This window comes from Piliocolobus tephrosceles, chromosome 3, assembly GCF_002776525.5.
Source record: "Piliocolobus tephrosceles isolate RC106 chromosome 3, ASM277652v3, whole genome shotgun sequence".
Classification (NCBI taxonomy): Eukaryota; Metazoa; Chordata; class Mammalia; order Primates; family Cercopithecidae; genus Piliocolobus; species Piliocolobus tephrosceles.
In genome coordinates, this window is record NC_045436.1 from 38,148,922 (window position 1) to 38,161,377 (window position 12,456).

Sequence of the window (12,456 nt, forward strand, 5' to 3'; positions counted from 1 at the left end):
GGGGTATCACTGCCTCTCTGAAACCTTCCATTGATACTCATCCCCTCCCTCCTCCTTTGAGTTCAACACACATTAATCGAGCACCACAATTTTTCAGGTTCTGTATTAGGCTCCAGGGATATAAGGGTGGACAGACAATTCCCATCCTCATGAAATTTGCAGTTGTGTGGAAATATATGTGAACAAATTCAATCCACTGTGATAGAGGCCCCAATGGGAGTGTGTAGAAGGTCAGAAGAGGTACACAGAAAAGACAACAAGGAAGGCTTCACAGAGGTGGTGACATCTCACTAGGATTTTGAAGGGAATAAGAATGGGGAGAATCAGAAGATCTGCACAGTTTGCACAGGAGAACTACACCAGAGGTGCTGTGGGGAGACGTGGTAGTAGATGAAATTGAAGATGTAGGCAGGAGCTTGATCATGTAAGATCTTGGCCTTTGTTGTGGGAACATCAGGGGCTATTGAGGGACTTCAGGTAACAGAATGCCACAGATTCACAATTTCAGCAGGATCACCCTAGTATGAAAGACAAACTTGAAAAGGGTTTGCAGACGCCGGCAGGTTCATGTCACCACTGCGGATTCATTGAGGGCAGAGACAGAGTCCTGTTTATCTCTGTATCCCTAAAGTTTAGTGCTTTATAGACATTTAAGAATTTTTTTTTGGAGCGAAGACAGCCCAAGTTGAATTTTCCCATTCTGTATCCTATCCTCAGAACATGCTGACCTGGACCTCCATCTGTCACAAGCAGCTTGACTAAGATCCTAGGAAATTCCTTTTTTTCTTGGCATTCTTTTAACTGGCACTCTCTGTGTACTAGGCCCTCGGTGCAGCTGTAGTGTGTGATGATTGATGCTTATAATTCTGACCTTGAAGTACTTCATGGCTTCTAAATCATCAAAAAAAGATTAAAGCATATTCTCAGTATCACTGTAGTGTTTGTGTGTTTTACTGCCTTCTTCTCTGGAAAGTGGTGGTTTATGAAGTGCCTGTGTACTTGTGTGCACATGGACACAGTGAGAGTCTGTGATGGTCCTCAACTCTTCATCCATGGGGAGGCTATGGTGCATGCTCAAAAATAAACAAACAAAATAATATGAGTTCTCTTCATGCCTAGAAGGAGGAAGCGCTTGGTCCGAGGGGCAAAGTGGCTTGAAATGAGAGCGAAAGCAGTGGTTAGGAAAGCAGAGGGAATGATGAGGCAAAACTGGTACAGACCAGGAGTCAGGCAGTTTATGAGCCAGCCGTGGCTGGCTGCATTCTGGCCCCAGGAAGAGCAAAGCCCAGGGTTGGGACTCCAGTTTCACGTTCTGTGTGCCTGGACCCGAATCATCAGGCTTGGATTTGGCAGGATTTTCCACCCAGCTATATTTGTATCTCAGTAACAACCGCTCAGTAAAATGCCAAACAGTAGGCAAGTGAAAACATCAATAATTAGAGCCTCCTGTTCCCCACACATCTTTTCTTGAAAACCTTTATTGCTGCAGAGCTGACATTATTAGGCATAGAATGAAGAACTCCAAATAGAAACTGTGAAATGGCTCCATCTTATAACCTGAGTCCTAAAAAATAAGGGTGTGATGTCACTAGCAGGGAGATTTGTTTGGGTTTTCTTTTTTTTTTGAGATGGAGTCTCGCTCTGTCGCCCAGGCTGGAGTGCAGTGGCAAGATCTCGGCTCACTGCATTCTCCACCTTCTGGGTTCAAGTGATTCTCCTGCCTCAGCCTCCCAAGTAACTGGGACTACAGGCGCTTTACCATTTGCCAGTTCTGTGAATTTGGGCAAATGTTTTAGACTCTTTGTGTCTTAGCTTTGTTTTTTTAATCTGAAATATTAGAATAATACAGATTCCTTATTTTACAGGGTTGCTGTGAGGCTGAAATAAAATGGTGGATGTGGAAATGCTCAACTAGAAAGCCCTATCTATATTAATAATAGCATATTAATACTAAAGAACATCATAAATATCCTAATAAAAATAGAAGTATATTTCATCTGCAAACATGACGTCCTCCAAAATTTTCCCAAAGAAGAGTAGGGAAATGAACTATTTATTGAATCTCTACCTTAGGGGAGGTGTTCCAGCTATCACTTTATCCGTTCTGCAAAGTAGATCTTAAATCCCAATTTTAAACACAAGGAAGCTGAGGCTCCTAATCACAGCAGAAGTGGGATTCGAACCTGACTCGAGAACTTAATGCTCTTTCTCATTGGCTACATTCTCTCTCGTTGTCTGTCTAGTTCCAGACCCCCAGTGTTCTTAAAGGCTGCTCACATTCTTTGGTGCTGGGAAGTGTGCCAGCCATTTCTTGGTCATTCACTCCTGTAAGTGGGGCAGGGTGGGACCCAGAGGGAACTGGGGCGCTGGGTGCCCCCAGAGAGACCAGCAGCACGGAGTCATCCGGTGTGTGGGACAGGCCCTCCGTTGGTGTTCCACTTTTAGGGAGTTGGCCTGGCACGGACAGAAAGCCAGGCAACGGCTGTGCCACATTTCCTAGCCCTTGAGAAGATGGCTACGGCCCTGACATTTTCAGAAGTTCATTCTTTTTCTGTCAGAGTGAAGCCACCCTTCATCAGACTCCTCTCAGGAATCAGTGCCTCTCGTGTGTTCTGACCGGCCCCTTATTCTGTTTGTAGAGGGAGTGAGATTAGATTTATTCTATGTAGTAACCGCTCCGCTAAGCTTTTCTGGGACTCTTCCTTAGCTTTGATGCCGGGCACTGGGGGAAAGGGTTCCCGATGTGGCAGTTCATTAAGTGCCTAGTGGGGCCCACTGCTGCGTGCATTTTCTTCTTTATATCATTTCCCTGATTCCCAGGCAAACAGTCAGCTTGTGAACTGGAGCTGCCCACCCAGAGAACCAGAGATAATGCCTGTTGAAGGGCCAAGCTGCGTATTCAGCGAGGATGTCAGTGTGTGGGAGAAGCATTTGTTCAGCCTGCGGTTCTGAGAAGAGCTGTGTGTTGTGTTCCCATAGGTTCTCAACAGGAGGTGTGTAGAAGCGGCGGTGATGACAGGCCTGGCTCTGAACTGCCACATAAACAAGAAGTCCTTGTTTGACAGGAAGCACTACTTCTATGCAGACCTCCCTGTAAGTACACTTTGTGATCCACCCCACTGCAAGTTCTCAGAGCAGGGCCAGCCCTGCTGTGGGGGGTCGGAGCAAGGGAAGGGGGCTGTGCCTCTCATGTTTTCAGCCAGCACTGTGTCCATCCCAGCGGGAAGTTCTGCCCAGCCCTGATGCAGGCAGGTGCCCCTGATGTTTACTAGATTGGATACAATTGTCCTGATTGCTGACTTCTTGCTTACCTCATGCTTCTGGTGGCTCGCTCATAATTGCACAGGGAGTGGAAGCCAGTGTTCACAGGCTCAGCCTGGCCGTGATATTTGGTGCTAATTGCCTGTTAGTACAAAAGCTAAGCCTCTGGCTGATGCAACAGTAAATGCATACTGTAGCTCTGTCGGTAGAGTGAGGGCGTCTCGCTTTTAAGTTGAAGTTCCCAATAATAGGGCTGTCTCCTTTGGAGACATTTCTGTCATCTCACAAGGAGCAAGTAAGTGGACAATAGTAAGCGGAAACATGAACCAGAAACCTGGACCAAGAACAGTAATTGGCTGAGCAGTAAACTCCATATTGACCCGCTTTTTTCTGAAAATTAAAAAGTTTTTTTTTTTAAGCCACACCATGTGAGTGAGAGCCAATTTTTCATACCATCGAACTGGAACAAAACTGAAATGTTGAATGGGTTTCCCAAAATAATGTTTCATTTGGTCTGATTCAGAAAAACAACAGTGACGATGTTACTTTACCTCATTCTCCTTGAACTGAAGATTGCGGGGAGCTGTTTTTTAGTGGGTGAGGGCATGAGCAGAATTAAATAAAAAATACAAGTAAGATTGCGTTCTCCAGGGGCTGCTGCTTTTCCCCTCTGGCCTCCAGCCTCTCAGCAAGTCTACTGTTTGGTAGGGCAGAAAGAATTAAACCGCCTTTCTTTATCTTTTAAGAGTGACAGACAGTTTGGCTGAGGTGGGAGATTTAGTAATAATATGACTAAAATGAGATATTTTGGTCATCTGTGGCTTTCTGGTCTTTCTGGCCCAGATAGTTCAAATAATCTAGAGTTTCATGGGACATACTCATATAATAAAGCATTTGTTGTTTATCTGAAATTCAGATTTAACTGGGTATCTTATATTTTATCCAACAACCCTACCCAGAGCTTAGTTTATTAAATTGAGACTTCTCGTTTCAGCATAGAAAACGGGTTAGCCTTTTGCAGGATTCTCCAAGTGTGATCCCCAGAGCACTAACATCAGTATCTCCCGGGAACCATTAAGAAATAGAAATCTTGAGGCCCCACCCTCGACCTACTGAATCGGAAACCTTTGCGGTCGGGCCAAGCAGTCTGTCTTCTGACAAGCACAGTAGTATTTCGATGCAGTTAAAGTTCTTAAACTGCTGGCTGGCCAAGTGGTGAAAGACATGGATTTTGAAGCCTGACTACCTGAATTCAGACGTTGACACTGATGCTCACCAACTCTGTATGTGACTGTGGGCAAGGTCCTGATCCCTCCGTGCCTTGTTCCTCCTTCCTAGGGTTGTGGGATTAACTGAGTGGAACACAGTGAGAGCAGCGCCTGGGACCTAGAAAATGCCACAGATGCCTTTGCTCTTATTCTCTGTTCTTCTCCAATTCTCCTCATTGACCTGCTATCTCTTTAGTGCGTGTTGGTGCCTCTGTGCATTTGAAAGTAATTCTACCTTTCTACTTAGAAGCAGGTGAAGGATCCTTGCAGGATCCATCAGTGCTTAAGTACCATGTGCCTTCCGTTAACGGAGGGGGAGTGGCACAGCATTTTCTGGCTGGAGGAGCTAGGGAAGTTCGGTCAGGGAGGGCAGCTGCCATGATTGATTCCTTTAAAAAGCAGAAACAAAACAAGCTTAAACACACACTAGCAACTGCTGTTGGCCGTGTGGAGAGTAGATGGCAAAATGCTTAGCCAGCATTCCGAATAAGGAGGGTTTGCCAGGAGCCTGGTAATGAGATGCAGAGTTTAGGCTAATGAGCTGGATGGAAACAATAAATTCTTTTCTTAGGGGTCCCTGACAATGATATTATTGTTATTCCCCAATACAGCACTTTAGTGAGGGCGATGGGCTGAATTCGTGTCGTTTATTGTGTTGTTATCGGGAGTGGAGGATTTGGGGAGGGTGAAGGGGTAATGGCAGGGGCAGAAGAGACCAGGTTCAGTGATGGCTGCAATGCAGCGACTAATTTTTTTCTCCTTTTCCTTTTTTTTCTTGTTACTGTTTTTGCTTTAAATAGGCCTGTCTTTGTATGACATTGTAAAAGGGATAGTAAACTGAATCCCAGCTTTTATGTGTGGACCAGTGACTGTGTGTACCCTATGTTTGTGTGCAGGCAGGCTACCAAATTACCCAGCAGAGGCTCCCAATTGCTGTGAATGGGAGCTTGACATACGGCGTCTGTGCAGGGAAGAAGCAGAGTCAGGTGATCCCCAAGACGGTGAGGATCAAGCAGATCCAGTTGGAGCAAGACAGTGGCAAAAGCCTCCACGACGACCTGAGGTCGCAGACGCTCATTGATTTGAACAGGGCAGGTAGACCTGGAGTGTTTTCATTACTTCTCCTTCCTACTTCAGTTCTTGGATTGCAGGCCCCTCTTTTCATCGTTAGAGTTTTCTTAAACAAATTGAGAAAGCAGTCACAGGAGCCTGACAGATGGATACCAAAATATCAGCATTGGAATTGGCACAGCTGACTAGTGAACATGGCTTGAACTGCAATTATTAGGCTTGCTAGTAACTCACCCTAAAGTTAGACAAACTTATCCACCTAGTCACAGACCCAGCAGCTGGATATTTTAAGCAGTCATTAAAAGAAGTGAAACAGTTAAAAATTAAAAAGTGGAGCCTAGGGGCCTACACCTGTAATGCTGGCGACTCAGGAGGCTGAGGTGGGAGGATCCCTTGACACAGAGTTTGAGATCAGGCTGGGCAACATAGCAAGACCTACTCACCAAAAAATTAACAGCCAGGTGTGATGCCATACACCTGTAGTCCCAGCTATTCAGGAAGCTGAGGTGGGAGGATCACTTGAGCCCAGAAGTTCAGGGCTGCAGTGAGCTATGATCATGCCACTGCATTCCAGCCTGGGTGACAGAGCAAGGCTCTGTCTCAAAAAAAAAAAAAAAATGCTGGAAGGGAAGAGAAATGATTGAGAGGCTAGAACCACTCTGAGAGTCCATCAGTAAGGCAGGATCTTCCTGAAACTTAAGCCTAATTTTTCTATTGGTGAAATTGGAAAACTGCAGTGAGGCTGACTCTGGCCCTCTTTGGTAGGCGTGGGCCTTCTGGAGGTGGTCCTGGAGCCCGACTTGTCTTGTGGAGAAGAGGCGGCAGCAGCTGTCAGGGAGCTGCAGCTGATCCTTCAAGCCCTGGGGACCAGCCAGGCGAACATGGCAGGTAGAAGCTGCAGAAGCAGCCTTCTTCTTTCCCTCTCCCTTCCTGCCTCCTAGAACCTCTCTGACTTTAGTTTTATTTTCTGTCAGTTATATTGAGGTTGTTTGCAGCCATTTTTTTCCCTTTTGCAACCCTGTTTTTTAGAATTTTCCTTGGATTCTTTGATGAGCCCGCAACCAAATATAAATACACGACCAACAACATTGCAGACACACCAAACCCTTAATGAAATAATGGTTTTGAACAGTTCAGTCTTTCTCAGGAAGAAGACACTGTGTTTATCAAGAACAGTTCTTAGTTAGTGAGTTCCGTATAGATAGCACTTTGTCATTAGTTGCCTCTTTTCCTTTGAGTCTGTTTCTTTTCTTTCGTAGATTTTTCATCCATATACAGCGGAAGCCAAATTATGTTGACTATAAGCCAAGATTATGAAAACCTTACCCTGAGATAAAATCTTAATTAAATTCAGTGGAAATACAGTAGGAAACTAAAACAAATAAAAGAAACACTTGCACCCTTGGGACCAGACTACACATTTGAAGCATTTGCAAATTGCATATAAAGATCATAGGTTTTGGTCACACTCGATTTCCTCATGACTCTAGATGTGCTTTGCCCTGGCCTGGTACTGCTTTGCTCTCCCATAAGGCCCTAAAGGGTAGCCTCTGCCATCGTTTTCTCCTATACTCTGTTCCTAGGGACTTTTTGAAAACTTCTGCCACCCTCAGAGCACGCCCTGATGGAGAGGAGATAAAATATAGGTTCTGAATCTACAATTGCATTTTTCCATAGCATGGTACAGTAGTCACAGCAGGTGCCCAGGAAATGCCGTTGATGATAATGTTCGTCTCCGTGCTGTCTGATAATACTATTTACCAAGCTTAGCATGTCACATAATGTATTTCCCACATTACAGGAGAACTTCTGGATTTGTAGTGCCACATTTGTCATATAGAATGTGTAACAAGCAACAAATTATAACATCAGAGCCCTGGTACATGTTGAATCTGAGGAGAGAACTTGCTTATTTGCTATTTTCTGTAAGCTTAAGACTGGAAAAACACAGCCACATGAGTTTGAGTGGCATAAAGGTTAGCTGCCTACAAGTTTCTTTACAGAGACAACGGTCTCTTTTAGAGTAAGAGAATTCTCAATTTTAGATTTATTGCTCATGCCACTTTTTTTTTTAATCCACAGAACACAAATGAAATATGGGCACGTTGGATGGTTATCCATTTATGCTCCAAGTGTTGATTGCTTTAAGAAAGTTTTTATTATCCCATTCTTCTTCAAACTAACTGTGATTCCTACCAACCCTATGGGATCATAAATAGGCCACCTGTTAGCTGAGAAATAGTCCCATCTGGGTCCTTGCCAAGAGATAAACCATAGTGGCAAGAACTCATCAGTCAGTGACAGCTGAGAGTGTTCATTAAATCTCATTTGTTGTGGCACTTTTTGTTTCTTTTAAATACAAATCCAATGGCTCTTAGCACAGCAGCCGAGAGGCTTTGGTTGTTCTAAAGTTCTGTGGGAGCTGAGGTCTGCCTGGAGTCTGCAGGGAGCCAACTCATTGTTGCTGTGAGCGTTTTATCAGCCCCCTCTCCTTTGCTCATCCTTCCGTCCCTCCCCCAACCCCTTTAGGACCAGTGTGTTGGCCTTGGAGCCTGCAGCTCAGGAGCTGAGGGCCACCCTGAAGAAGTGACACTGAAGACTGGTGGACACCCAGGGTGCTGTGGAATGAAGCCTAATTGCTTCTGGGCTGTGGTTCAGTGAGTTCCTGATAGTTTTGCTGATGAGCATAGAACAAGTCAGCCCAGGTTCCAAGTCATTTCCTTCTCAGTGGACAGCCTTTTGCCCCTGTTGAGGAGATGCCCAAAGTATTAATAGTATGTTAAGTTGAATGTGTACAGAAGTAGACATGCTAAGTGTTTCGGCGATAATGATATCTACCAGTTGGGACATTTAGTATGCGCTCCTCAGTTCACTAGGCATTTTTAAATTAATTTATCATCTCGTTTAAATTTTAATGACATTGCTGAGAAGTAGGTGCTAGTGTTTGCCTGTTGCAGGTGAGGAAACTGAGGCTTAGAGAGATGGGGGTTATTTGCCCAAGGCTCATAAGAAGTAACGGAGCTGAGACTTGAGCCCAGGTGTGTCTGGGTCCAAGAGCCCTTTCTCTAAGCACAGCATCATACCACTTCCCTAGTGGCAGCCATGGCAGTGTCGTGACAACATCACAGATGCTGACTTAAGAGAGGCAGGATAGCAAGGCAGGGTGCCAAGGGCTGCCAGGTCCCGGATCTGGCTTGGAATCCTGTCCTACAACTTCTAGCTATAGGTGCCCAGGCTTTGATTTCTCTGAGCCTCACTTTCCACACTTAAAAAACATGCCCCCAAATAATTTTGTATAGAAAGGGAAAAGAAGAAACCAAAGAGGAAAAGAAGTGATCAAGGCCATCTGATAGAGTTGCGGCAGCTGGCTGAGAGGAATTACTTTGTGGGAGAAAACATAGAATTCCAGTTTGGATAGGTTAAGTTTGAAAGGCCTCGGGAATAGCTCAGTGGCTTTGTCACCAAAACCAACAGTCTCCAACCGTTTTGGCTCCAGGGACTGGTTTCGTGGAAGACAATTTTTCCGTGGACTTGGGGGGCCAAAGGTAGGGTGGTTTCAGGATGATTCAAGTGCATTGCATTGATTGTGCACTTTATTTCTATTATTACATTGTAATATATAATGAAATAATCATACAACTCACCATAATGTAGAATCACTGGGAGCGCTGAGCTGGTTTACCTGCAGCTAGATGGTCCCTTATCTGGGGGTGATAGGAGACAGTGACAGATTATTAGAACGTTAGATTCTCATAAGGAACAAAAGCCTAGATCCCTCTCCTGCACAATTCACAATGGGGGTCGTGCTCCTATGAGAATGTAATGCTGCGGCTGATCTGACAGGAGGCGGAGCTCAGATGGTAATGCGAGGGATAAAGAGCAGCTGTCAATACAGATGAAGCTTGGCTCTCTTGCTCACCACTCACCTCCTGACCTCCTGCTGTGCCTCCTGGTTCCTAATAGGCCACAGACCAGGACCTGTGCATGGCCCCCGGGTTGGGGACTTCTGACTAAAGGTGTATTACAATGAATGTACTAATGTCAAGAAATGTACTAATGAATGTACTAATGTCTAGAAAACTTAGGACAGGGCCTCGAAAATAGCCTGTGCTGGGTACATGTTCAGTGCTCCTATTAACAGTAACAAGTAGTAATACTTTTATGGAATTACCACTCATCTAGGTGAATGAGCTTTGTAAAATATGTTCAATAAAATTTGGTCACTTTTTTTTTGGTCAAAACTTGTTATTTTCAGCCATCAGAACGAGATAGCTTAACAGACCTTCCCCACCACATCTTTGGGCCCCTGCTGTTTGCAGAAACAGATTTCTATCTTGATGTTATATTTCTGTTGTGTGAATGTGTTTTAGAGAAAAATATGAAACTGCACTTTATTACTGTGCTCAGTGGTACAGTTTTTTTAGTTTTGCTGTTATAAATCTTGACTTCTAGAAGGTAGAAATTGAGCCCAATGCCATTCTCATGATGTGTGAATGAAGGCTCTCCCTCAGTGGTGCAGAACGCATTGAAGGAAACCTAACTAGTAAAGCTTTTGTGCACTGAGGCAATTTAACTTAATTTGTTTAAAAGGTATTTTGTCTTCACTAGATAGCACGTCTTTTGTTAATGTTTGATACTGCATTTGAATCCAGGCTAGCGAACTCTCTTTCAACACTGCAGGATACTAAATGATTCCTCTCAGGTATTTATGGAGTGTAGTCTTCTCTGGGAGAGACTGAAACTCATGCTTTTATTCCTCTTCCAAATTAGAATTCTAAATTGTGAAAGATGCTTTCATTTTTAAAAGCAGGCGAGGTCCAATTCATGGTTCCCTGAGTTCAAAAAAAGTTGTCTCCCAAGTGTTGCAGTTTGGTTCGATGGAGCTCAGCACACTTTGGAAGTTTTCCTTTGAGCTTAATGGGCCTTTCAGAGAATTCCAACTGCAGATTAGTCCTATTCAGACAGAACTGTGGAACTTACCGGGAACCTACTGTGAGACAGAAACCCGTCTGCTTACTCATTGCTCAGGAAAATGCCAGCGTTCTGGCATGCATCGCTCAAGATTTCATTTATTCAACAGTCACCAAGTGCCAGACCCAACTCTAGGTTCCGCAGAAGGCATTGTTCCTGCCACATGGATCTTATGTTCAGGAGGGTGACAAATACATTAACAAATAAAACAAAATAATTACAGCAACAAATGCTTCAAGGAAATAAATGGGGTGCCATACTACAGAGTCACATTGGAAGGTGACAGTGTTGTTTTTAAAGGCCCCTCAGAAGAGGTAACATTTATTTAAAACCTGAAGAATGATTCAAGGCTCAGGCAGCATAGAGCCAGGAGACGAGCATTCCAGAAAGCAGCTGAGGCCAGGGCCCTGGTGAGAGGCTGGGGATGGGCCCCGAGGTAAGCAAGGTAGCACAAGGCCACTGTGCCAGAAGCAGAAGGAGCAGTTGCATCAGGTGACACTGTAAAGGCGGGCAAGGGGTAGATCAGAGATAATGGCAGGAAGTTTAGCTCTCAACCCAGGTGCAGTGGTAATCACTGAAAGGCTTGTAAGCAAGGGAAAAACATAGTCTGATAAATGTTTTAGAAAACCACTCTGGCTGCTCTGTGGGAAGTGGATTTCAGATGGGTAAGAGTAGAAGCCAGGAGACCAGTTAAGAAGCTTTTGCAATAGTTCAGATGGAAGACGATGCTGTTTTGAACAGCACTGGTGGCAGTGAAGATGAAGATGGAGAGACAGGAGAGACGTACAAGATGGTTTTTAGAAATAGGCTGGGTGGAAGGTAAGAGACAGGGAGGAAGCACAAATGACTTTAGGGAAGTTGGAGGAACTAGGTGGTGGTGCTGTTTACTGAAATTGGAAGATGAGATCGAGAATCTCTTTGTGCAGGGGCAAAATCAGGATTTCCTTTTGGAAACTGAGCTGCTTATGAGACCTCCAAGTGGAGGTATCAAATAGATACCGGAGCTGTAAGTGTGGAGCTCAGAGAGGTCTGGGCTGGAGAGACAAATGTAGGCATCCTCAGCACCAGGTGGTATTTAAAACTGTGTCCGCCCACCCAGAGAGTCTAGATAAGGAAGGGGGTCCTGGGTTTGGACGGGAAGGAAGGCATCAGTGAATGAAATGGAAATAAAGCATCCAGAGGAGGAAAACTGGGAGCAAAAGGTGGCAGAAGCTGAACTAGGAAGATACTTCACGAAGGAAGGATCGGTTGGTGTGTCACATGCTGCTGAGGTGTCCAGTAGGTGAAGACAAGCGTGTCCTTTGTCCACTGGATGTGGCAGCCAGGAGACTGTTGGTGACTCTGACAAGGGCATTTTTAGAGAGATGGGGAGAGAAGCCAGGCTGACGTGGGTTTAGGAATAAATGGGAAGTGAAATAGTGGAGACAGTATCTGCAACAAACAAACAAAACTTGTTTAAGAGGCTTTGCTGAAAAGGAAACCAGAGAAACATAGCTAAGTGACTGATAGAGTGAGAACTGGGTCCAAGGGAATAGGTTTTGGGGTTCTTGTTTGTTCATTTAATGAGAAATACTATTGCATATGTATATGTCAGATGGAATGCTGAGAAAGAGTAATGACTGGTATGGGAGAGAAGGGATAACTGAGAGTGACACCCTTGAGAAGGCAAGTGGGGGTTAAAATCTGGCCCAGGCCTCAGGGGCCTTCCACTCTGGTCTTAAAGATGGAGGCCAGTGCACAGTAGACTATGGTCACATACTGAATTATGTAGTATAGATTATGAGTATTCTGATAGTTTAGGGGACCCACCAGTGCAGGCCAGCTTGCAGCTTGCTGAGGAGGGCTTCTAGGAGGAGGCAGTAACACTCAAGTGAAGCCTTGAGGG

General features: G+C 44.8%; 1 protein-coding gene across 5 annotated transcripts in view; it reads left to right on the plus strand.

Moving 5' to 3' along the window:
* GATB (glutamyl-tRNA amidotransferase subunit B) overlaps positions 1-12,456 on the plus strand; it is an 87,469-nt gene that overhangs the window by 35,723 nt on the left and 39,290 nt on the right. For 3 of the 5 annotated variants that reach the window (XM_023227583.2, XM_023227563.2, XM_023227598.2), the window contains exons 3-5: positions 2,980-3,093; positions 5,426-5,624; positions 6,366-6,488. In XM_023227583.2, the coding sequence (XP_023083351.1) occupies positions 2,980-3,093; positions 5,426-5,624; positions 6,366-6,488 (436 nt within the window). The remainder of the gene's footprint in view (positions 1-2,979; positions 3,094-5,425; positions 5,625-6,365; positions 6,489-12,456) is intronic. The other 2 variants (XM_023227574.2, XM_023227592.2) reach the window with 1 other exon arrangement.